Genomic DNA, 23770 nt, shown 5'->3' with positions numbered 1-23770 from the left:
TCAACAACACTGAAAGCTGTTGAGTTCCATCAGCCTGAGAATTGACCTGGAGGAGTTTGATCAGCCAACTGGATTTACTTGAGAGTCGCAGCACTTTGAGAGATAATTTGTATCTCCACAATCATCCAGGACACCTGGATGATTATGATTGGCTGTCTTTAGTCAGCTGGTGAACGCATGAATGAGTGACAAGCATGACTGAAGTCGACGACGCTGTTCAGCCAATGAATCCTCTACTTCACTGCTCCACCCAATGTGACACCAAAGCTCTGTTCACAAGTCACATCACCCAGGAAGATGCTACGGTTTATAAACTTGAATGCAAGTGCAAGAAGACAAGGTCGAGGTCAGACTGCAGAGGTGAGTATTTAATTCAATTTTCACCTCAATTTTAAACTCAAAATAACTTGATGCTTGGTGATATTCGTTTTGTAATGTGGACAGTTTGTACCAACGTTGTATTTCGAATTGATTTTTCTGCTATAATCTGGTGGTAAAGAATGATGATGTTTTTGTGTTGGACCTCCAGATGAAGCTCTTGGTGCTGCTCATCACCCTGCTGGTTCTGTCCTGGACCAGTGCTGAAGATGGCAAAGATCAAGAGATCTTACAACAACACAACGAAGGTAAAGAGAAAAATGATATTAGGATGTTTCAAGGTTATTATTTTACTGCTGGGTAGAAATGTCCCTTATATATATGCTGCACTGTAATTATTTACATGAACTATTTGAAGATATTTACAGGCTAATGTGTCAGAGAGCAAGAAACACATTCAACATAACTAAAATAATGTTTATAAAGTGGTTATTTGATCAAAAATCACATCATCTGCTGCATATCACACTAATACACTAATACAGTAATATGCAATTGTGGTCAGATGTTTGTAATTTGGGGCATTTAAAGACGTCTTTGAACTGTCCTTTTGCTAGGGTGGAATAATTGTACAGAATGCATCATAAATGACTTGAAAAACAAGAACTGGGTACACAGGCTTGAATTTATTTGGGATCTTCGCAAAGAACATGAGATATACTTTATACTTTACTGATCTCACAGTGGAGAAATTATGTTTACACTACAGTTACCTCAGACAATAATAATGGCCGATGTCAGAATTAAGAACAGCTCATACAAATTTGACATTGTTTATGTGCACTAAATTAGAAGAAGTCCGTTATCCGAATTGAGGCAAGTGGGTGAAGGTCGCGCAGCAACCCTGCATTGCGCCACCGTCAGCTTGGGGGGGAACGGGGACCAGCAGCAGCTAAAATGGTGCCGCCCCCGCAGAAGGGAAGGGAGGTGACATGGGCTGAAGCCGGAGTGGGGGGGGGGGGGGGGGTGTGATGGGGGGTAGGAGGGGGTTGTGGAGAGGGAATGGAGCATGCATCAGTCCTATGAAAAACAGTTTATTGTCTTTGTGGGTTGAGATAAGTCTGTTTTCCCCCAGACATTCCTCTGGGGGAAAACAGTTGGGCAATTTGTCCTTCAGGCTTGATAAGCCTGCCGTGTTGTGGTTTGAGCAGTGAAAAACACTTTTAACAGTCCACTTGAACAACCAAATCCCAATTATGAATTAAGAATATTCCTAATTATGAATTAAGAATATTCCCCGGCCTCTGAAATCTTCAACTTCATCTGCAAGGCATGCATCTGCTCCAAGATGTCATCCACTTTGCGTCTGAGTTCAAGAGTCATCGCAGTCTGAGAATGCAGTGCCTTGCCCACCTCGTTAATCATGACGGACAAGCGAGGGGCCATGGTTCTTGATGCTGCCGTCTTGCCAGTTTTCCGATAGATCAAGGCAGCACATAAGCCAGAAAGTGCCAACCCTGCTATCAAAAGACCAAATATTAATAAATCCTCGATGTCCTCAACGGAGAAAGGCACCAAGCATGCAATACTCCAAGACTCCCAGGAGTCGAGAACATAGCCCGCAGGATACGTTCCATCTGGGCAGGTAGGATCCCCCAGTCCTGACCTTCTTGTAGAAAAGATGGTGTCAATAGCATTTAGAGACGAGCTGATCAATTCCATGGTTAATCCAATAATAGTCCAATAGAACCAGTATCCAGTATAATTTGAGGAATTCACAGTCTGGTGAAGTAGGGACTTGAAGGTTAGAGCAGAGAGCAGAGATAAGGGAGCGTGGAGGAGATGCGACCGCCCTCGTCTGAGTCCCAAGCTGAATTTACATATACATACACCTCCAATAAAATTTAGTTTAAATGTTCCTGAGCAAGCTGCACTTCAACCAGACAATTTTGGTAGCCATCAACAAGCTTCTGGTATAATTCAGACTATACATTTCACCACTCTTCTTGGCAGAAGAAGAGTGCCCTTCTTGGTGTAACTCCACATTAGATGGGGAATGGACAGGTGTGGTCTTGAACTGAGAACCATCTGTTCTGGAAACAAGTGCACAAACGTCTTGGCCACCATGCTCCCTGATGCAGCTGTGTTAAAACCCCAGACCTCAAAGAAAGGGGAAAAAGTGGAACATGCTCACAGGCAGCAGTATAAGTTGCAGTATTCCAAAAGTTGCTTTATTCCATGAAACTGTCATGACCGCCCTGTTCCAGGCTTTGATCCCTTTTTTGCCCCTTTCTTTGCAGCATCTTCTGTTCCCGCTTTGATTTATTAGTGGTTTATTTTCATCATGTGTTTCTGCTATGTTCTATTTTGCTTTGTCACTTTGTTTCTTTGCTACTTTTATTCTTTAGCTGTTGTCCTGTTCCATCTTTGTTTTAGCCAGTTTGCGTTTTCATTGTTTAGCACTTGTTTATTTTGTTCTTCTCATTTGTTATATTATCTGTTGTGCTTTAGTGTCAGGTTTTGTTGATCTCAGTCTCTGTTTTATTTTTTAATTTGTTTAGCCACTTTGGTTTCTTAGTCAGTCCGGTTTAGTTTTATCTTTGTGTCTTCTTTCAGTTCTCATGTTCATGTCTGGTTTGCTATTGTGTTATATTCTGCCCCTGATTCCCATTTTAGCTCTGTTCTGCTTTTGCCATTTGTTTCAAATTCAAGATTCAAGATTCAAAGACATTTTATTGTCATATGCACAGAAGAACATGTTCCCTGCACAATGAAATGTGTCTACTGCATTTAACCCATCCTAATTGCCAGTAGGAGCAGAAGTCGCCATTAGGCGCCCGGGGACCAGCTCCAGATGTACATCCCTGCCTTGGTCAACAGCAGGGCTGAGCAAACCAACACCGACCCATAACAAACAACACACACACAACACATAGGGCGGCCCGGTACATAAAACATATATATGAAAGCAAAACACGAGGGAAAAGGAGAAAAAAAAAAACCCTCATAGCCACTGCATTACACAGCGGCAATGAGGAAAAAAATCCCCATCAGCACAGAAAAACAATAATCACACAGACAAAAACAAGGACACAGGACGACAACCGAGATTTGAAAAAGTCCAATTTATCAGAACACTCCGGAGGCAGCCTGTTTGGCGCCGTCAACGGCCTTGTCCGACAATCCTGGAGGGGAAGGGGGCAGCCCTGAGCAGTCCTGGGCAGTCCTGAGCACAGTCAACGTCAGAGCTGGAGAAGCTGAGGGGAGGGGGGAAGACCAGGGAGCGAGGCTTAAGTGTTGATCTTCTGAGGAGGTTTTATCACAGCGACCTTGAAGTGCAGCTGTATTTGGGGAAGCCAAATGAATAGCCAGATTAGCAGGCGCCTGAAAGATTCCACAGTTCTGAGAACAGAGTGGCTCTCAATGCATCTGAATGTAGAATGTGGTCTTCACAGATGGTCAGAGCGGGTTTCCAGGGCTGCAATTCTATTCAAGATATTTTCCAACGCGCAGTTAACCCCCGCCGACTGCGCAGCCACTGCCTTCCCAATCGAATCAGTCATGTAGGGCAGCCTGGAAGGACCAATCAAAGCTGCTTCCACTTTCTTGATTTTCCGGTAAACCAGCATAGTGCCCGCTCCACACATCAGAAAGCCGGTCACCACCAAGCCGAATATGTACACATCTTCGACATCCTCCACAGAAAGCATGTAAAGGCACATGACCTGCCATCTCCTCCACGAGTCCATCACGTAACCCATCACATGCGTCCCGGCAGGACAGGTCGGGTCCTCCGCCCCCGAATGTCTTGTAGAAAAAATAGTGTCAATTGCGTTCAGAGACCACTTTAACAGATCCATTTTTGTCGTTCCAGAAGAGCAAAGCTGCAGCCTCACAGACAACATGCCACAGAAGCAGGAAAGATAAGGAGGGAGGGAGAAGAGAAAAGTGCGTCCGTCTCGGCCGAGTGCAAGCTAGCAAAAAAACTCAGCTCCGCACCTCCCATCAAGTCTTTGCTCCTCACCTCATGCCCAGTTATTTATGTTACTTCACTTCACTACACCTGCCCCATGTCTTTGTCTCCCACCTTGTTTATGTCTGCTTTGTGTTTCCATTTACTCACGCTCTTGCACCTGTTCCATTGTCTTTGTCTATTACATCACGCCACTGTGCTCACTCCCTTTAGTCACACTCTTGACTCCTGTTCACACATCTTTGTCTTTTCTTCTCTCCACCTTGTGCTCTCTTCCCTCACTGTCTTGCACAACATTGTGTCTTTGTTCATGAGCCACGCCCCCTTTCTGGATCCTTCCTCTCACGTGCACCTTGTTTACACCACCTGTCACTAATTAGTCCACATGTATTTAAACCCCCCAGTTCTTCACTTCCTCGCCAGATTGTTGTCTAGTACACTTTCCAGCGCCCTTCATTGTCCTGATTTTGTCTTGCCGTGTTACGAACCCTGCTCTGTTGTCTTCGACCATGTCTCTTGCCTCATCCCGGTTGTCGGTGTTTGCTCGTGCCTGTGAATCCTGCTCATTTATGACTGCGTCTCAGCCTGACCCTTCTTGTACCTCTGCCTCGCTGACTGATTACATGTGTACCGAAGCTGATGCTGAAATAAAGACCACACTTTCTCTTGCACCCAAGTCAAGTCTGGGAGTCTGTATTGCGGGTCCAACCGCTCCTGGTGCCAGGCTGCCGCCCAGCTTGACAAAAATACTATGTATCTGACAACGCAGCTCCTCACATCACAGTAATGGATTTACAGATGTTACATTCCTGACTTTGAAGTCTGTTTCTGTCATTTTTCAACTGTGATGGCCTCTTGTTTGCCTTGCATGATAAATTATGTATTAAGGGATTTATCAATAAAATCAAGTTTTTACTTGATGATTTTGAAGTGATTTTTAAAAGGACAAGCCAGAGGATAATTATAAATAAATTACCTTACGTTCCCTTCATTAGTCATGGTGTGCGGAGTGGAGGCAGAGAAATTTTTTTCTCAGTGAAACTGGCATTCATCAGGGGTATGTTCTGGCTCCTACACTGTTCAGTGCTTGTGTGGACTGGGTGTTTGGTCAGGTTGTGGACTTGGACTTGGGTGCTTTTGTTGGTGAGGACCTTGACTTCGCAGACGATGCTGTGATCTTTGCAGAGTTAATGGATACTCTGATATCAACACTTGAGAAGCTGAATGAGAAATCAGAGTGTCTGGGTTTGTCATCATCCTGGATCAAGACTAATGGGCCTTTCACACTGAACGCGTCAGAAGCGTCAGAGGCGTCAAAAATCGGTCTAAAATGCATTATTTTCAATGAGACGTGTTGCTTTTTAGAGGCGTCAGAGGCATCACATCAAAAGCCGAGCTAAAGCGACGCTTCTGACCATAGTGTGCATTGCCGCTTGTTGGCAGGCTGACGCGGTCAAAGTTCAACCCAGTCCAACTTTTGACGCTCTGAGCTGTGACGTAGCTTTGCGCTGTCCAATAGGAACGACGCGTCGGACCAAAACACGGGAGACTAGTGGCAGAAACCACTGATCTGTACAAAACAGAAACGTGTCACAGGACTGCTCATTTATAGAGCATTCTGAAGAAAAATCCTTGGAAATGTTTTTTGTTGTTGTTGTTTGTTACCTCAAAATTTCTGATTACTGTTAAAAAAAAGTTTAGAACACATAATTAAAATAGCTAAGTAAATCAATAAATGGTTCTTTAGAAACCTTTCATCTGTAAATTAAAACCACCTGTTATTTCAGATTAGATCATTTCTTGTTTAACACAAGGAACCTTGGACATTTATTTTTAGACAAATAAAATAACATGGAAACTTGTACATTTTTTTAAAGTCTGGTAGATTATTTATATCTCATTTCAACAAGACAAACAGACACTGTAAATAAATACAAATGTTTATTATAAATGCAACAGGAAATAATTTAACAATGACTGCAGTGTGATTGTAAAGTAGGATTTCTGCGACAGAAACCTCATGATGAATTTTTTTATACTTATTTCAACTTATAATTAGGTCAAAATATGTAATTGCCTTTAATGTTGCTATCAGGACAGAGTCATTTCTAAAATATGAATTTGAGCGCAATACGTGGAGAGCTTCTGCCTGTGCACATGTCGTTTGACTTTGATTTCGTGGACATTTTTAATGATCCATTCATTTATTGTTAAAATATAAAATGAAACAGCTTTTAAAAAATTTAAGGATTTTGGATTTTTTTTTTCTTTTCTGAACAGCCTTCACTCTATGTTTGGTGTTATGAACAAGAAATTGCGAATCATTGACCAAATGATCTTGTCTAACCCCCCTCTACATACCCCCTGAAGTTGAAACCCCCCAAATCATGCATTTTTCACTCCAAAATGTTGCCTGGTAATGACAAAGAGCCTGTACACTAATAAAGAAAGCTAATTTAGTCGTATTTTCTTTTATCATACACAAAAATAATATTACAGGAACATTGTAGATGTTGTGAGGTTTGAATAATGTGAGCATTTATTTATCTATAAAGCAAGATGCGTCTGTGTGTCTGTGGCTCACATATCTCTCTGATTGTTTGTCAGATCGGCCTCAGCTTTCAGATGTGGCTTGCACATGGCACGATGATGTGCATCCTTTATTATGAAAATTTTGGGGATTCATTTTCAAAACCTTTATTTTGAAGTCATCATTGTTATTGGCACAAGGCGGAACATTCTCACCATCGACAAAGATCGTAGACAAAGATGAGTCACTCTGCATTAAACAGATGCCTATCTCTAACACGTTCATGGGGGAAAGACAGAAGAAATAAATGAAATGAAATGAAATAAATAAATAATACACAAAATACTCAGAGATATGCGAGCCACAGACACACACACACGCACAGACGCTTCTTGTTTTATTATCACAAGGTGGAATGTTCTCGTGTCAGCTTCGACAAAGATTGTCAACAAAGCTCCCACTTTTCTATTGGAATACATACTTCCTATGGGCACTGCACTAGTGTCCATAATGGTCCTTTTCTGAACATGTTGGTCATAGCCCATGGAAAGACAAGCCCCTCATCCCACAGCTAGTGTTGGTCTGCAGTAATTGTATTGATAACTTAACAAAAGTGACTTCTACATTTGAGGTAATCTTGAGGTAGAACTTCAAATTGACTGCATACGTGTTCATGGGGAGCTTCTTGTGCTCCTTCATAATGCAAGGAAGGTCATTCAATTTTGGCAGGGAAAGCGAGGTATCTTGAGCATAGCGGTCCTCCAGGTACAAACGTCCTACCTTGGTGTGTTCATCTATGTCAGTGGCTGCTTCATATTCTTCATCTGCAGTAACATCTCACGTTGAAACTCAAGCTTCTCTATGTAGTCTATACCACAAAGTGTCTTTTTGGCCTGTGATCTATTTATTAGCAGCCATTTTTCACCTGCAACAAGCATACAAATGGCCAACATCTGAAATATAGCAGTGATGTACCGTTATTTGTCACTATTTGTGTCCTTTATTCAATTCTGTCACATTTTCTGAAAATGACAGAGTCTGTATTGACATATGGCACACATAACCATCATATTAAATTGTGTCCTGTGTTGAAAATATCTGCAAGAGACCAAAAAAGTCATATTTTAAACAGTATGCAGTATTTTAGTCATTTTTCAGCAGTCCTCCCTTTCAGAGGGTGTGTATGTCAATCAATCAATCAATCAATCAACTTTTTTATATAGCGCCAAATCACAACAAACAGTTGCCCCAAGGCGCTTTATATTGTAAGGCAAGGCCATACAATAATTATGTAAAACCCCAACGGTCAAAACGACCCCCTGTGAGCAAGCACTTGGCTACAGTGGGAAGGAAAAACTCCCTTTTAACAGGAAGAAACCTCCAGCAGAACCAGGCTCAGGGAGGGGCAGTCTTCTGCTGGGACTGGTTGGGGCTGAGGGAGAGAACCAAGAAAAAGACATGCTGTGGAGGGGAGCAGAGATCGATCACTAATGATTAAATGCAGAGTGGTGCATACAGAGCAAAAAGAGAAAGAAACAGTGCATCATGGGAACCCCCCAGCAGTCTACGTCTATAGCAGCATAACTAAGGGATGGTCCAGCCCTAACTATAAGCTTTAGCAAAAAGGAAAGTTTTAAGCCTAATCTTAAAAGTAGAGAGGGTGTCTGTCTCCCTGATCTGAATTGGGAGCTGGTTCCACAGGAGAGGAGCCTGAAAGCTGAAGGCTCTGCCTCCCATTCTACTCTTACAAACCCTAGGAACTACAAGTAAGCCTGCAGTCTGAGAGCGAAGCGCTCTATTGGGGTGATATGGTACTACGAGGTCCCTAAGATAAGATGGGACCTGATTATTCAAAACCTTATAAGTAAGAAGAAGAATTTTAAATTCTATTCTAGAATTAACAGGAAGCCAATGAAGAGAGGCCAATATGGGTGAGATATGCTCTCTCCTTCTAGTCCCCGTCAGTACTCTAGCTGCAGCATTTTGAATTAACTGAAGGCTTTTTAGGGAACTTTTAGGACAACCTGATAATAATGAATTACAATAGTCCAGCCTAGAGGAAATAAATGCATGAATTAGTTTTTCAGCATCACTCTGAGACAAGACCTTTCTGATTTTAGAGATATTGCGTAAATGCAAAAAAGCAGTCCTACATATTTGTTTAATATGCGCTTTGAATGACATATCCTGATCAAAAATGACTCCAAGATTTCTCACAGTATTACTAGAGGTCAGGGTAATGCCATCCAGAGTAAGGATCTGGTTAGACACCATGTTTCTAAGATTTGTGGGGCCAAGTACAATAACTTCAGTTTTATCTGAGTTTAAAAGCAGGAATTTAGAGGTCATCCATGTCTTTATGTCTGTAAGACAATCCTGCAGTTTAGCTAATTGGTGTGTGTCCTCTGGCTTCATGGATAGATAAAGCTGGGTATCATCTGCGTAACAATGAAAATTTAAGCAATACCGTCTAATAATACTGCCTAAGGGAAGCATGTATAAAGTAAATAAAATTGGTCCTAGCACAGAACCTTGTGGAACTCCATAATTAACTTTAGTCTGTGAAGAAGATTCCCCATTTACATGAACAAATTGTAATCTATTAGACAAATATGATTCAAACCACTGCAGCGCAGTGCCTTTAATACCTATGGCATGCTCTAATCTCTGTAATAAAATTTTATGGTCAACAGTATCAAAAGCAGCACTGAGGTCTAACAGAACAAGCACAGAGATGAGTCCACTGTCCGAGGCCATAAGAAGATCATTTGTAACCTTCACTAATGCTGTTTCTGTACTATGATGAATTCTAAAACCTGACTGAAACTCTTCAAATAGACCATTCCTCTGCAGATGATCAGTTAGCTGTTTTACAACTACCCTTTCAAGAATTTTTGAGAGAAAAGGAAGGTTGGAGATTGGCCTATAATTAGCTAAGATAGCTGGGTCAAGTGATGGCTTTTTAAGTAATGGTTTAATTACTGCCACCTTAAAAGCCTGTGGTACATAGCCAACTAACAAAGATAGATTGATCATATTTAAGATCGAAGCATTAAATAATGGTAGGGCTTCCTTGAGCAGCCTGGTAGGAATGGGGTCTAATAAACATGTTGATGGTTTGGATGAAGTAACTAATGAGAATAACTCAGACAGAACAATCGGAGAGAAAGAGTCTAACCAAATACCGGCATCACTGAAAGCAGCCAAAGATAACGATACGTCTTTGGGATGGTTATGAGTAATTTTTTCTCTAATAGTTAAAATTTTGTTAGCAAAGAAAGTCATGAAGTCATTACTAGTTAAAGTTAATGGAATACTCAGCTCAATAGAGCTCTGACTCTTTGTCAGCCTGGCTACAGTGCTGAAAAGAAACCTGGGGTTCTTATTTTCTTCAATTAGTGATGAGTAGAAAGATGTCCTAGCTTTACGGAGGGCTTTTTTATAGAGCAACAGACTCTTTTTCCAGGCTAAGTGAAGATCTTCTAAATTAGTGAGACGCCATTTCCTCTCCAACTTACGGGTTATCTGCTTTAAGCTACGAGTTTGTGAGTTATACCACGGAGTCAGACACTTCTGATTTAAAGCTCTCTTTTTCAGAGGAGCTACAGCATCCAAAGTTGTCTTCAATGAGGATGTAAAACTATTGACGAGATACTCTATCTCCCTTACAGAGTTTAGGTAGCTACTCTGCACTGTGTTGGTATATGGCATTAGAGAACATAAAGAAGGAATCATATCCTTAAACCTAGTTACAGCGCTTTCTGAAAGACTTCTAGTGTAATGAAACTTATTCCCCACTGCTGGGTAGTCCATCAGAGTAAATGTAAATGTTATTAAGAAATGATCAGACAGAAGGGAGTTTTCAGGGAATACTGTTAAGTCTTCTATTTCCATACCATAAGTCAGAACAAGATCTAAGATATGATTAAAGTGGTGGGTGGACTCATTTACTTTTTGAGCAAAGCCAATAGAGTCTAATAATAGATTAAATGCAGTGTTGAGGCTGTCATTCTCAGCATCTGTGTGGATGTTAAAATCGCCCACTATAATTATCTTATCTGAGCTAAGCACTAAGTCAGACAAAAGGTCTGAAAATTCACAGAGAAACTCACAGTAACGACCAGGTGGACGATAGATAATAACAAATAAAACTGGTTTTTGGGACTTCCAATTTGGATGGACAAGACTAAGAGACAAGCTTTCAAATGAATTAAAGCTCTGTCTGGGTTTTGGATTAATTAATAAGCTGGAATGGAAGATTGCTGCTAATCCTCCACCCCGGCCCGTGCTACGAGCATTCTGACAGTTAGTGTGACTCGGGGGTGTTGACTCATTTAAACTAACATCCTGCTGTAACCAGGTTTCTGTTAGGCAGAATAAATCAATATGTTGATCAATTATTATATCATTTACCAACAGGGACTTAGAAGAGAGAGACCTAATGTTTAATAGACCACATTTAACTGTTTTAGTCTGTGGTGCAGTTGAAGGTGCTATATTATTTTTTCTTTTTGAATTTTTATGCTTAAATAGATTTTTGCTGGTTATTGGTAGTCTGGGAGCAGGCACCGTCTCTACGGGGATGGGGTAATGAGGGGATGGCAGGGGGAGAGAAGCTGCAGAGAGGTGTGTAAGACTACAACTCTGCTTCCTGGTCCCAACCCTGGATAGTCACGGTTTGGAGGATTTAAGAAAATTGGCCAGTTTTCTAGAAATGAGAGCTGCTCCATCCAAAGTGGGATGGATGCCGTCTCTCCTAACAAGACCAGGTTTTCCCCAGAAGCTTTGCCAATTATCTATGAAGCCCACCTCATTTTTTGGACACCACTCAGACAGCCAGCAATTCAAGGAGAACATGCGGCTAAACATGTCACTCCCGGTCCGATTGGGGAGGGGCCCAGAGAAAACTACAGAGTCCGACATTGTTTTTGCAAAGTTACACACCGATTTAATGTTAATTTTAGTGACCTCCGATTGGCGTAACCGGGTGTCATTACTGCCGACGTGAATTACAATCTTACCAAATTTACGCTTAGCCTTAGCCAGCAGTTTCAAATTTCCTTCAATGTCGCCTGCTCTGGCCCCCGGAAGACAATTGACTATGGTTGCTGGTGTCGCTAACTTCACATTTCTCAAAACAGAGTCGCCAATAACCAGAGTTTGATCCTCGGCGGGTGTGTCGTCGAGTGGGAAAAAACGGTTAGAGATGTGAACGGGTTGGCGGTGTACACGGGGCTTCTGTTTAGGGCTACGCTTCCTCCTCACAGTCACCCAGTCGGCCTGCTTTCCCGGCTGCTCGGGATCTGCCAGTGGGGAACTAACGGCGGCTAAGCTACCTTGGTCCGCACCGACTACAGGGGCCTTGCTAGCTGTAGAATTTTCCACGGTGCGGAGCCGAGTCTCCAATTCGCCCAGCCTGGCCTCCAAAGCTACGAATAAGCTACACTTATTACAAGTACCATTACTGCTAAAGGAGGCCGAGGAATAACTAAACATTTCACACCCAGAGCAGAAAAGTGCGGGAGAGACAGGAGAAGCCGCCATGCTAAATCGGCTAAGAGCTAGTAGCTACGCTAAGCTAGCGGATTCCTAAAAACACGCAAAGTGAATAATGTGTAAATAATTTAGAGGTGATTCAGCAGAAGGAGTGCTTTAGTTAAGGCACGTAAAGATTACACTGGGAAACAAATCGTAATCTAGATAACTAGATCAATCTAACTGCGCAGATTAAACAGCTAACAGATACAGAAAAACACCGCTGTGCTCCGGAACAGGAAGTGATACAATACCGCAGTGAGAGCCAACCACCAATGTATGTGGGGTTAGGTTGGGTCAATTTGTCAATACTCAGTAGATTCCTGTCTGTCCCTATATTTTTAAGGGGCTAAGACGCTGCAACATTTAATTTTACAAAACACAACGTACCCCTAGTTTTTTAGAAGTGTAGCAGCAGGTGAGTTTTCAGAGACAAGTGAGCTGGACTCTCAGGACATTTAACCAAATGAAGGTCTCCTCTACAACTTACAACTCGGTGGAGTTTTTGGAGACACTTTCCTCACATTTTGAAGAGCAGAGATGTTCTCTTCTTCCTTCTGGATTTCAGGACTTTGTGTTCCGTTCCATCCTTGGTGGTTTTTGAAGTGCATTTGTATTTACAAGTTTCTCTCCACAACAAATGTTGAAATGTTTCTGATGTGGGGCAAGTGAAGAAATCTATTTTTAAAATATGAATAAACTCGAAACAGTAAAAAAAGAAAAGAAAAAAGTTTTTTAAATTAAAAATCTAAGTTAGTTAAAGTTGAGACTTTTCTTGTAGTGACAGCAGTAACAATTAAGACTGTGTAGCTTTATTTGGTAAAAATAAAAATAGATTAAACAATTGACAAATATAAAATGTCCACTCAGCTGGACTGATTCTGCAGCTAAAGGCTATGCTAACGTTAGCTAATAAATCTTCGACAGTGCTCTATAATGCATTTCATTCTCATTTCAGATGAGTTTGCAGAAGCTCCGTTGCTCAAACTGTGTGTGTTTGTGTGTGTATCCAAAAGTGAATAATTTCAGATTGAGTATGTCTACTCGATAACACCAGCTGTTGTGTCTGTCTCTGCTAGGGTTGCCAACCGTCCCTTGAAAAACGGAATCGTCCCTTATTTGGAAATAAAAGTGTGCGTTCCGTATTGACCTGAAACGGGACGCAGTTTGTCCCGTATTTCTGTGAGAATCACAAAGTCTGTAAAATGTCAATGGAATTGACTGGCGCTTTATATGGAAACTTACGGTAAATTTGATCCCAGCCTCTCTCCTGCTTTTCACCAATGAGCTGACAGACACGACTTGACAATACAGAATCACTCTTATCTCATTGGTCGAGGGACATCTGCTCGCAAGAAGATACCGACGTCATGAGCCGACGACGGTCGCTGGACAACAATAACAAATCAGCATGGCGTCGGACCAAAACACGGGAGACTAGTGGCAGAAACCACTGATCTGTACAAAACAGAAACGTGTCACAGGACTGCTCATTTATAGAGCATTCTGAAGAAAAATCCTTGGAAATGTTTTTTGTTGTTGTTGTTTGTTACCTCAAAATTTCTGATTACTGTTAAAAAAAAAGTTTGGAACACATAATTAAAATAGCTAAGTAAATCTATAAATGGTTCTTTAGAAACCTTTCATCTGTAAATTAAAACCACCTGTTATTTCAGATTAGATCATTTCTTGTTTAACACAAGGAACCTTGGACATTTATTTTTAGACAAATAAAATAACATGGAAACGTGTACATTTTTTTAAAGTCTGGTAGATTATTTATATCTCATTTCAACAAGACAAACAGACACTGTAAATAAATACAAATGTTTATTATAAATGCAACAGGAAATAATTTAACAATGACTGCAGTGTGATTGTAAAGTAGCATTTCTGCGACAGAAACCTCATGATGAATTTTTTTATACTTATTTCAACTTATAATTAGGTCAAAATATGTAATTGCCTTTAATGTTGCTATCAGGACAGAGTCATTTCTAAAATATGAATTTGAGCGCAATACGTGGAGAGCTTCTGCCTGTGCACGTCGTTTGACTTTGATTTCGTGGACATTTTTAATGATCCATTCATTTATTGTTAAAATATAAAATGAAACAGCTTTTAAAAAATAATAAAATAGTTGCTGTTGAAAGAGCCTTTTATTTAGAAGCAGGTGATGTTCTGCTGGATTTTCTGGACCAGATGAAGGTCTCTTCTGCAGCTTTGAACTCTGGTAGTGTTCTGGTGGTGGTCGACTGGACTTCATGGTGTTGTGCATCTGTATTTAGGTTGTCTGCACAGCAAATGTTCCGTGATTGGGACAAATAAAAAATATGTCTTAAAATATAAAGAAACACTAAACATTCATTCATTCATTCATCTTCTACCGCTTAGTCCAATTAAGGGTCACAGGGGGCTGGAGCCTATCCCAGCAGTCATAGGGCGTGAGGTGGAGTACACCCAGGACAGGACGCCAGTCTGTCGCAGGGCCACAAACAGGCAAACAAACACAGACACACCCATATGCACACCTAAGGACAATTGTAAAGATTCCAATCCACCTAACCCACATGTCTTTGGATGTGGGAGGAAACCAGAGCACCCGGAGGAAACCCACGCAGACACGGGGAGAACATGCAAACTCCACACAGTAAGGCCACGGGAATTGAACCCACGACCTTCTCACTGTGAGGCAACAGTGCTAACCACTAAACCACCGTGCCGCCCAAACACTAAACAATTTATATATAAAAAAAGAAAAAAAAAAAACAGAAAAAAAAAGCGATGGGAAAAAAAGCCCAAAAAAAAAAGAAGTTACTTAAAGTTGAGCTTTTGCAGTCTCAGAAAAAAAGCTGTAGCTTTATTTGGTAAAAATAAAAAAGCTTGAACCATTTACAAATTCAAGCGTTCACTCAGATCAACTGTGCTAAAAATCTAAGCTAACGTTAGCCGATCATTAAACCTTCACAGCAGTGCAGTAAACGTCACGTTTTATTTTTATATTATTCTGACCTTGATAAAGCTGCAGAACTAAACTCCGTTGGGCAAACTGGGACTTCGCATATATCCAAAAAGTGGGAGATTTCGGACTGAGTGGGTTTGCTCCATCACCCCGGCTGCCTGCCTCGGTCTGCCCAGGAATGATGCCTGAATGCCGGCTTCTCCGTGCGGGTCAGCCTGCTGTCGCGGTTCAATCGATATCCCACCAAGTTGTCAGTCATCTCTCGGTCGGCATCACTCCGAAAAGTAGCTGGAAATAAAGCTTCTCCCAGCAGGGTGATGGGAGAATCGTTCTGCTGTTTTTTAAAGCTTTTTTGTGGTTCAGACGACGCAAATTCAAGATGGCGATCGCTGAACTTTTTTCAGGTTGTGTAAACAGCCAGAGTGTGACTTAGCAATCTCCGCCCCCTTGCCGCTTCCGAACCGAAGCGTCTGACGTCACGACGCATTGGAAATGCATCGGCCTGGCGTTATGACGCGTCGGAACGCTTTGACGCATCGGCCTGATGCGTTCAACGTGAAAGGCCCTTAAGATTCAGGCTTTTTACGATTCCCTGGACTCAGGCATCAGAAGTGTATCTGTATACGGTGAAGAAGCTGAACTTGTAGAGACATTTACTTATCTTGACAGTAACATAGCTACATGTCTCTGGTAGATTGAGAGGCGCCTGGAAAGATCTTATGGAGTCATGATGTTGATGGACAGAAGTGTTTGGCGATGCTGATATCTTTGTAGGCAAATGAAGGTTCAAGATGTTAAGGTCCTGGTGCTGCCTGTCTTGCCTGCCTTTCTCTCATATGGTTGTGAGACTTAGATGCTAACCAGTGACCTAAGGGGACGACTGGATGTCTTTTGTACTTGGTGTCTTTGAAGGATCCTTGGGTACCACTGGAATGACATTGTGTCTAATGAGCAGTTACTGAGAGAGATTAAGATGAGGAGGATCACTTGTGATTTGGCTTTGTATAAAATTAAACACATTGAAAATACATTGAAATTGATCATTTTTCCATCTTCCAGCTTCGAGTTGGTATGGACAAGATGTCAGTCCTGCTGCTGCTGCTTTGTTTTTATATTGCTCCCGGGCGACATTATCCAAGCCCTCTGAATATCTGAAGGCCACACTAAGGCCCCAACAACAGAAATATAACTAAATTCAAACAAATAATTACTTAAATCTAGAATTCAAGAGTAAATACCACTCCCACACACACACAATGCATCTCGATGGCAAAACACGTCAACAGCCGCGTATTGTCATGCTAGCAACTGACCTGACACGGAAGCAAACCAGAAGTGACGTTGCCAAGACCGAATCAATTCTCCCCGACGCTATTTTAGATCACGTCATGTGACCATTCAAAATGGCCACGAACTTTGGTCCTAGGGGTCCTCATGGCGGATGAGGCAGATAGCATATGCGACCCTTCAAAATGTCAGTGCCCTCATTCAAAATGGCGGCACCCTCATTCAAAGTGGCGATGCGATTCTGTTCTAGGAGTCCTCATGGCCGAGGAGGATTTTGGATTTTTTTTTTCTTTTCTGAACAGCCTTCACTCTATGTTTGGTGTTATGAACAAGAAATTGCGAATCATTGACCAAATGATCTTGTCTAACCCCCCTCTACATACCCCCTGAAGTTGAAACCCCCCAAATCATGCATTTTTCACTCCAAAATGTTGCCTGGTAATGACAAAGAGCCTGTACACTAATAAAGAAAGCTAATTTAGTCGTATTTTCTTTTATCATACACAAAAATAATATTACAGGAACATTGTAGATGTTGTGAGGTTTGAATAATGTGAGCATTTATTTATCTATCTATAAAGCAAGATGCGTCTGTGTGTCTGTGGCTCACATATCTCTCTGATTGTTTGTCAGATCGGCCTCAGCTTTCAGATGTGGCTTGCACATGGCACGATGATGTGCATCCTTTATTATGAAAATTTTGGGGATTCATTTTCAAAACCTTTATTTTGAAGTCATCATCGTTATTGGCACAAGGCGGAACATTCTCACCATCGACAAAGATCGTAGACAAAGATGAGTCACTCTGCATTAAACAGATGCCTATCTCTAACACGTTCATGGGGGAAAGACAGAAGAAATAAATGAAATGAAATGAAATAAATAAATAATACACAAAATACTCAGAGATATGCGAGCCACAGACACACACACACGCACAGACGCTTCTTGTTTTATTATCACAAGGTGGAATGTTCTCATGTGTCAGCTTCGACAAAGATTGTCAACAAAGCTCCCACTTTTCTATTGGAATACATACTTCCTATGGGCACTGCACTAGTGTCCATAATGGTCCTTTTCTGAACATGTTGGTCATAGCCCATGGAAAGACAAGCCCCTCATCCCACAGCTAGTGTTGGTCTGCAGTAATTGTATTGATAACTTAACAAAAGTCATCCAAAGTGACTTCTACATTTGAGGTAATCTTGAGGTAGAACTTCAAATTGACTGCATACGTGTTCATGGGGAGCTTCTTGTGCTCCTTCATAATGCAAGGAAGGTCATTCAATTTTGGCAGGGAAAGCGAGGTATCTTGAGCATAGCGGTCCTCCAGGTACAAACGTCCTACCTTGGTGTGTTCATCTATGTCAGTGGCTGCTACATATTCTTCATCTGCAGTAACATCTCACGTTGAAACTCAAGCTTGTCTATGTAGTCTATACCACAAAGTGTCTTTTTGGCCTGTGATCTATTTATTAGCAGCCATTTTTCACCTGCAACAAGCATACAAATGGCCAACATCTGAAATATAGCAGTGATGTACCGTTATTTGTCACTATTTGTGTCCTTTATTCAATTCTGTCACATTTTCTGAAAATGACAGAGTCTGTATTGACATATGGCACACATAACCATCATATTAAATTGTGTCCTGTGTTGAAAATATCTGCAAGAGACCAAAAAAGTCATATTTTAAACAGTATGCAGTATTTTAGTCATTTTTCAGCAGTCCTCCCTTTCAGAGGGTGTGTATGTGGGGTTAGGTTGGGTCAATTTGTCAATACTCAGTAGATTCCTGTCTGTCCCTATATTTTTAAGGGGCTAAGACGCTGCAACATTTAATTTTACAAAACACAACGTACCCCTAGTTTTTTAGAAGTGTAGCAGCAGGTGTGAGTTTTCAGAGACAAGTGAGCTGGACTCTCAGGACATTTAACCAAATGAAGGTCTCCTCTACAACTTACAACTCGGTGGAGTTTTTGGAGACACTTTCCTCACATTTTGAAGAGCAGAGATGTTCTCTTCTTCCTTCTGGATTTCAGGACTTTGTGTTCAGTTCCATCCTTGGTGGTTTTTGAAGTGCATTTGTATTTACAAGTTTCTCTCCACAACAAATGTTGAAATGTTTCTGATGTGGGGCAAGTGAAGAAATCTATTTTTAAAATATGAATAAACTCGAAACAGTAAAAAAAAAAGAAAAAAGTTTTTTAAATTAAAATCTAAGTTAGTTAAAGTTGAGACTTTTCTTGTAGTGACAGCAGTAACAATTAAGACTGTGTAGCTTTATTTGGTAAAAATAAAAATAGATTAAACAATTGACAAATATAAAATGTCCACTCAGCTGGACTGAGTGATTCTGCAGCTAAAGGCTATGCTAACGTTAGCTAATAAATCTTCGACAGTGCTCTATAATGCATTTCATTCTCATTTCAGACGAGTTTGCAGAAGCTCCGTTGCTCAAACTGTGTGTGTTTGTGTGTGTATCCAAAAGTGAATAATTTCAGATTGAGTATGTCTACTCGATAACACCAGCTGTTGTGTCTGTCTCTGCTAGGGTTGCCAACCGTCCCTTGAAAAACGGAATCGTCCCTTTATTTATTGTTCCATATTGACCTGAAACGGGACGCAGTTTGTCCCGTATTTCTGTGAGAATCACAAAGTCTGTAAAATGTCAATGGAATTGACTGGCGCTTTATATGGAAACTTACGGTAAATTTGATCCCAGCCTCTCTCCTGCTTTTCACCAATGAGCTGACAGACACGACTTGACAATACAGAATCACTCTTATCTCATTGGTCGAGGGACATCTGCTCGCAAGAAGATACCGACGTCATGAGCCGACGACGGTCGCTGGACAACAATAACAAATCAGCATGGCTGATATCGATACAGACACCGACACTGGCACTGCAGATATGCCTACGGACAGCAATGTCTGTAACGTCGTTACTACTACGCCTAAAAAAAAAAAAAAAAAAAAAAAAAAAAAAAATGCAAAAATACAGGGGAGAATGAGAAAAGGAAAATGGCTGGGTGGAAAAGGTGCGCGACAACAGTATTGTTTACTTTTCAGACTTTATTTTTTGCACTTTTTATTACACTAAATGTGTAAATGTGCACTGTTACATTGTTTTGCACTGTTACATTGTTTTGGATGATGCAAATTTTCTATTGTTTTTTTTTTGTTAATTTATACAATTTTAAGTTAAGCAATAGCACTACAGAGATTTTTAAAGAAGACAGAATGCTCATATTGAAATTGTGAGTGAAAATTTATTTTGCACTAAAAATAAATTGCTAAATAATAATTTGTTTTCCACGTGTTCATTTCAGAATAAATGCATGTATGCATCTACCTAAATTCAGGGTCAAGTCAACAGTCAAATGGTTAAAAATCGTTTCACACAGACGCTGGGAAGGGTGAAGGCAATGGTCAGTCGGCCGGTTGGCCCTGGCGGTGAGGTGTCCCTTATTTATTTTTCAGAGAGTTGGCAACCCTAGTCTCTGCCGGTATTGCGGTCTGATCAGTCCCCCCTCGGCCCGGCCTCATTCTGAAGACTTGCAGAAAAAAGTCTCTCCCAGCAGGATAATGTCCGTCACTTGTTCTGCTTTTTTCTCTTAATATTGTGGTAATGACTGGCAGACTGTTTTGCTTTTTCCTGATGCAAATCCAAGGTGTCCAGGGTTGTTCGCTGGGGCCTTGAAAAGCCAAATAGTAGACGTAGAAATCTCCGCCCCCTCTGCATGCTGTTGCCACATCCAAAGTGATCGACTGACGCGTTCAATATGAAAAGCCCTTCAGTTGTTTTATATATAAAATCTTGTCCTTTTTAAACTTTTGTTTTATACTGTCGCAACCCAGAACAAAAAAAAAAAAAAAAAGAAGTTGAATGAATGTGTAGTTATAGATTGGATGGGCTGCAATGTGAAACGGTTCCACTAGATGTCATGGAAGCCACCTTCAACATTAGTGAATGCCCGTTTAAGGTGGAAGGTCAGACTTGAGATGCAAATATTAATATGTGCCTGTCTGTCTCCAGCAGCAGCATGAATACTTTTGATCAGGTTCTGTTTTTCCCTCTTTTTCTTTGTATTTCTATGCAGACAACAACCACGAGTCAGAACTTGAAGAACCAGCTCCCCAACGCACAGATAATGAGACGTCACAACTCGGACAGGAAACTCCAAAAATAAGGGTGGCTAGAGCTTATAAGATTAGTTCTAAATCCAACTTACAATGGGTTCAGTGGAGTGGACAAATTCCAAGTAACGCAGTTAAAATTTCAAATACATATGTAGGTCGTGAAGACTATGTCTGCAGAGTCGGCTGTGAAGCTGGCTACTACACTCCCACAAAGGGCCCTTACTGCTACTACCCTTATGGATTTAAAGAACGACAGAGTAAAGAGTTCCACATACTGGTGAACAGAGATAACTTTGAGATTCTGGAGTGGAAGTGGGAGACAGGTGGTCAAGTGCCAACGAATGCAGTCTTGGCCTGCAGAGACATATATGTTGCAAAGAATAAGTACGGTCTAGGAAAACTACAGCAAAGCCATCATGTTTTCTATCTTCCATGGCAAGGAATAGAGTATAAGTACAACGAGTATGATGTCCTGAATGTCAACATGGATGTAGTCGAGCAGGACATGAGTAATGTCGTATACAACATGAAAGGGGTTCAAGTTCATAAAGACAATCCAGCAACCCTCCGCAGGACCAGCGTTAAAAACTATGAGTGTAGCGAAATTACCAAAGAGGTTACCCTCGAGACATCAGTTGAGACGTCACAAAGTTGGGACGTCAGCAATTCTATCACACTTGGTGTCACGACTGAAGTCAGTGCTGGGATCCCCAACATTGCCGATGTGAGTGTGGCAGTAAGCGTTGAGACCTCAGTATCCATCTCCCATGGAACCAGTAAGACGGAATCAACCAGTCACTCTCTTTCCGTCTCTGTCACCGTTCCTCCAAACAACTACTGTGTTGTCACTATGGAGGGTCGTATGTTCAAGGCAGACATCCCGTTCACAGCAGACCTGACCCGAAAGTACCGCAATGGGGAGGTCACCACTTCATCGGTTAAAGGGATCTACAAGAAGGGCCAGGTGGGAGAAATCCAGGCAGTGGTGCATCGCTGCGAAAAGATAGCTGATGCCCCGCCGTGCTAATGTTCAGCTGTTTCACCTTTGTAGGATGTCTACATGTGAAGTGCTGATCCTGTTTCAGTATGAAAGAAAAAAATCCAGTCATATGTCAAAATATTTACTTGACATATTAAATTGGAAAATAAAGTTATTCAGCATATTACAGCTGTCTTTTTTGTGTTACTTCTTGATATTAAGTAAAATAAATGTCACAGTTTTGCAACTCTAGATTTTAAAAAGAAACATACGACCATTGTAAACACCTCTGAAACCCACTGTAGGACGATTTAATTTCGTAAAAATGTAATTTTTTTCCTTCAGTAAACTGGCATTCATGTTCTAATCTGGATCAGTGTGTTATCTCAAACATGAGATAAGGGACTCATATGACTGAGTGGAATGAGGTCTGAAATATGCACCCAGCACAGTCTGGGAGCCTGCCAGCAGGTCTATGGACATGAACACTGCATAAAATTTTCAGTATTGAACCAAATTTGGTGCCCTCTGGTAAAAATCTGGAGTTGCATGTGGAAGGACATCCATACCAGCATAAAACTCAAAATCCCAGTCTGGATCTGTGCTGGATCAACAGGATGCTGAAGAAATGGGAGCAGCTGCAACACAAACATTACTGTGTGTGTTACAGGTCCCAGGAGTGTCACCATAGCAACAAAATGATGCAAATTCTAGTTATGGTGCCGCAGAAATGCAGACAGAGCATTCTGTTAGTTTTACAGATCACGTTGTTGTGACTGCGGGCCAGGAACCAAACAGAATCCAAAAGCAGGACAACCAGAGCAAAATTCCAGAATTCATGGTGCTTTAATATTTACAGGTGATACAAAAAATAACACAAGTAGGTGTGGAGGGGAACAACAAAAATACTGCTTCCAGCCCAAACTCAGGGTGGAGGAATCTGGGAAGGTGAGATGGTGAGGAAAAAGCTCAAACAATCACTGACAAAAAGAGCTGTACATACAAAAACTGGATACTCAAACACTCAAAGAACTGTTGACAAAAAGAAGTGCACACACAAAACTGGATACTCACAAGTGCAAGACATATCAGTAACTCTCGTGAGATGTAGTAAATGACATACAAATGGACCCACAAATCAACAACAAACGAGTTTGACTTAAATAATCAGCACACGAGCACTAGGTGGAGTACTGAGTGCAGACATAACTAACCGAACACGAGGGCGACATACTAAAACACAAATTGACTGTGGAAAGCCAGTGAAAATAAACTCATGAAGAAACTGAAGAAGGTGAATAAAAACAGAGCCACATGAAATATCAAAATATTAAAAATCAACACAGTCCAAAAGGGAGAAAAAGCACAATCAAAATTCAAACAGAATAAATTACACAAATGGAATACCACATACGAGGAACCTGAGACAGAAGGGAGTGTCACAACTGTAACAGGAGGAAGAGGAGAAATCATAAAACCACAACCACCTCAGACTCTGACCCACAGCAGATAACAGACCTATAAGACAAGGACAGGAGACTGAGGAAAGTGACATGAAGCAGACTAACCTCGGGGGACACACCCACATCCACATGAGACAGGGGATGCAGTGCACTATCCTTAATACTGCGTTTACACATGACGACAAGTCAGGAATGCCACGAAGTACACATTCTTGGCCGCTGATCACGAATGTGATGATTCGGGGCAGAGGCGTCAGGTGTCCTCAGGAACTGCTGCAACCTGTTACCACATGTTCCCATTAATGGCACGTGCTGCTGGAGAATTATCAGGAACCATTACACACGGTCAAGAATAGTGTTCCGCGTTGTTGCGCATTATTGCGCGTAACAGCGTATCGTTAAGTTCTGTCACGTTGTAAACGAGGTGAATTGTCTCCACACACACACCCATATTCATCCAACCGAATTCAGATCGCTCCAGTTTTTCAGAAGAACTTTGTGACTGCATGCGTAGTTGGGCTCTGTGCCATGGAGTGGCGCAGAGAGGAGGAGGAGGACAGAGCCAGATGTGTGGCTTC

At 41.4% G+C, this 23770-nt stretch overlaps 1 protein-coding gene across 1 annotated transcript; it reads left to right on the top strand.

The window, feature by feature from the left end:
* Positions 1-529: 529 nt before the first annotated feature.
* On the top strand, positions 530-21842 carry LOC117511181 (natterin-4-like). The gene is made up of 2 exons (XM_034171167.1): positions 530-626; positions 20711-21842. Exons 1-2 carry the CDS (start codon positions 530-532, stop codon positions 21775-21777), a joined length of 1164 nt encoding a protein of 387 aa, XP_034027058.1. The 3' UTR covers positions 21778-21842.
* The last annotated feature ends 1928 nt before the right edge of the window (positions 21843-23770 follow it).

The sequence above is a fragment of the Thalassophryne amazonica genome, chromosome 5 (assembly GCF_902500255.1).
Source record: "Thalassophryne amazonica chromosome 5, fThaAma1.1, whole genome shotgun sequence".
Classification (NCBI taxonomy): Eukaryota; Metazoa; Chordata; class Actinopteri; order Batrachoidiformes; family Batrachoididae; genus Thalassophryne; species Thalassophryne amazonica.
Note: the sequence above shows the minus strand (reverse complement) of the source record. Positions and strands in the feature narration are given on the sequence as shown.

What these genes read in the sequence shown, in the direction of transcription:
- LOC117511181 (XM_034171167.1), top strand. Translation starts at nt 530, where the DNA reads ATGAAGCTCTTGGTGCTGCTCATCACCCTGCTGGTTCTGTCCTGGACC. An exon ending in CTTACAACAACACAACGAAG is followed by an intron (nt 627 to 20,710) that starts GTAAAGAGAAAA and finishes ATTTCTATGCAG; the next exon opens with ACAACAACCACGAGTCAGAA.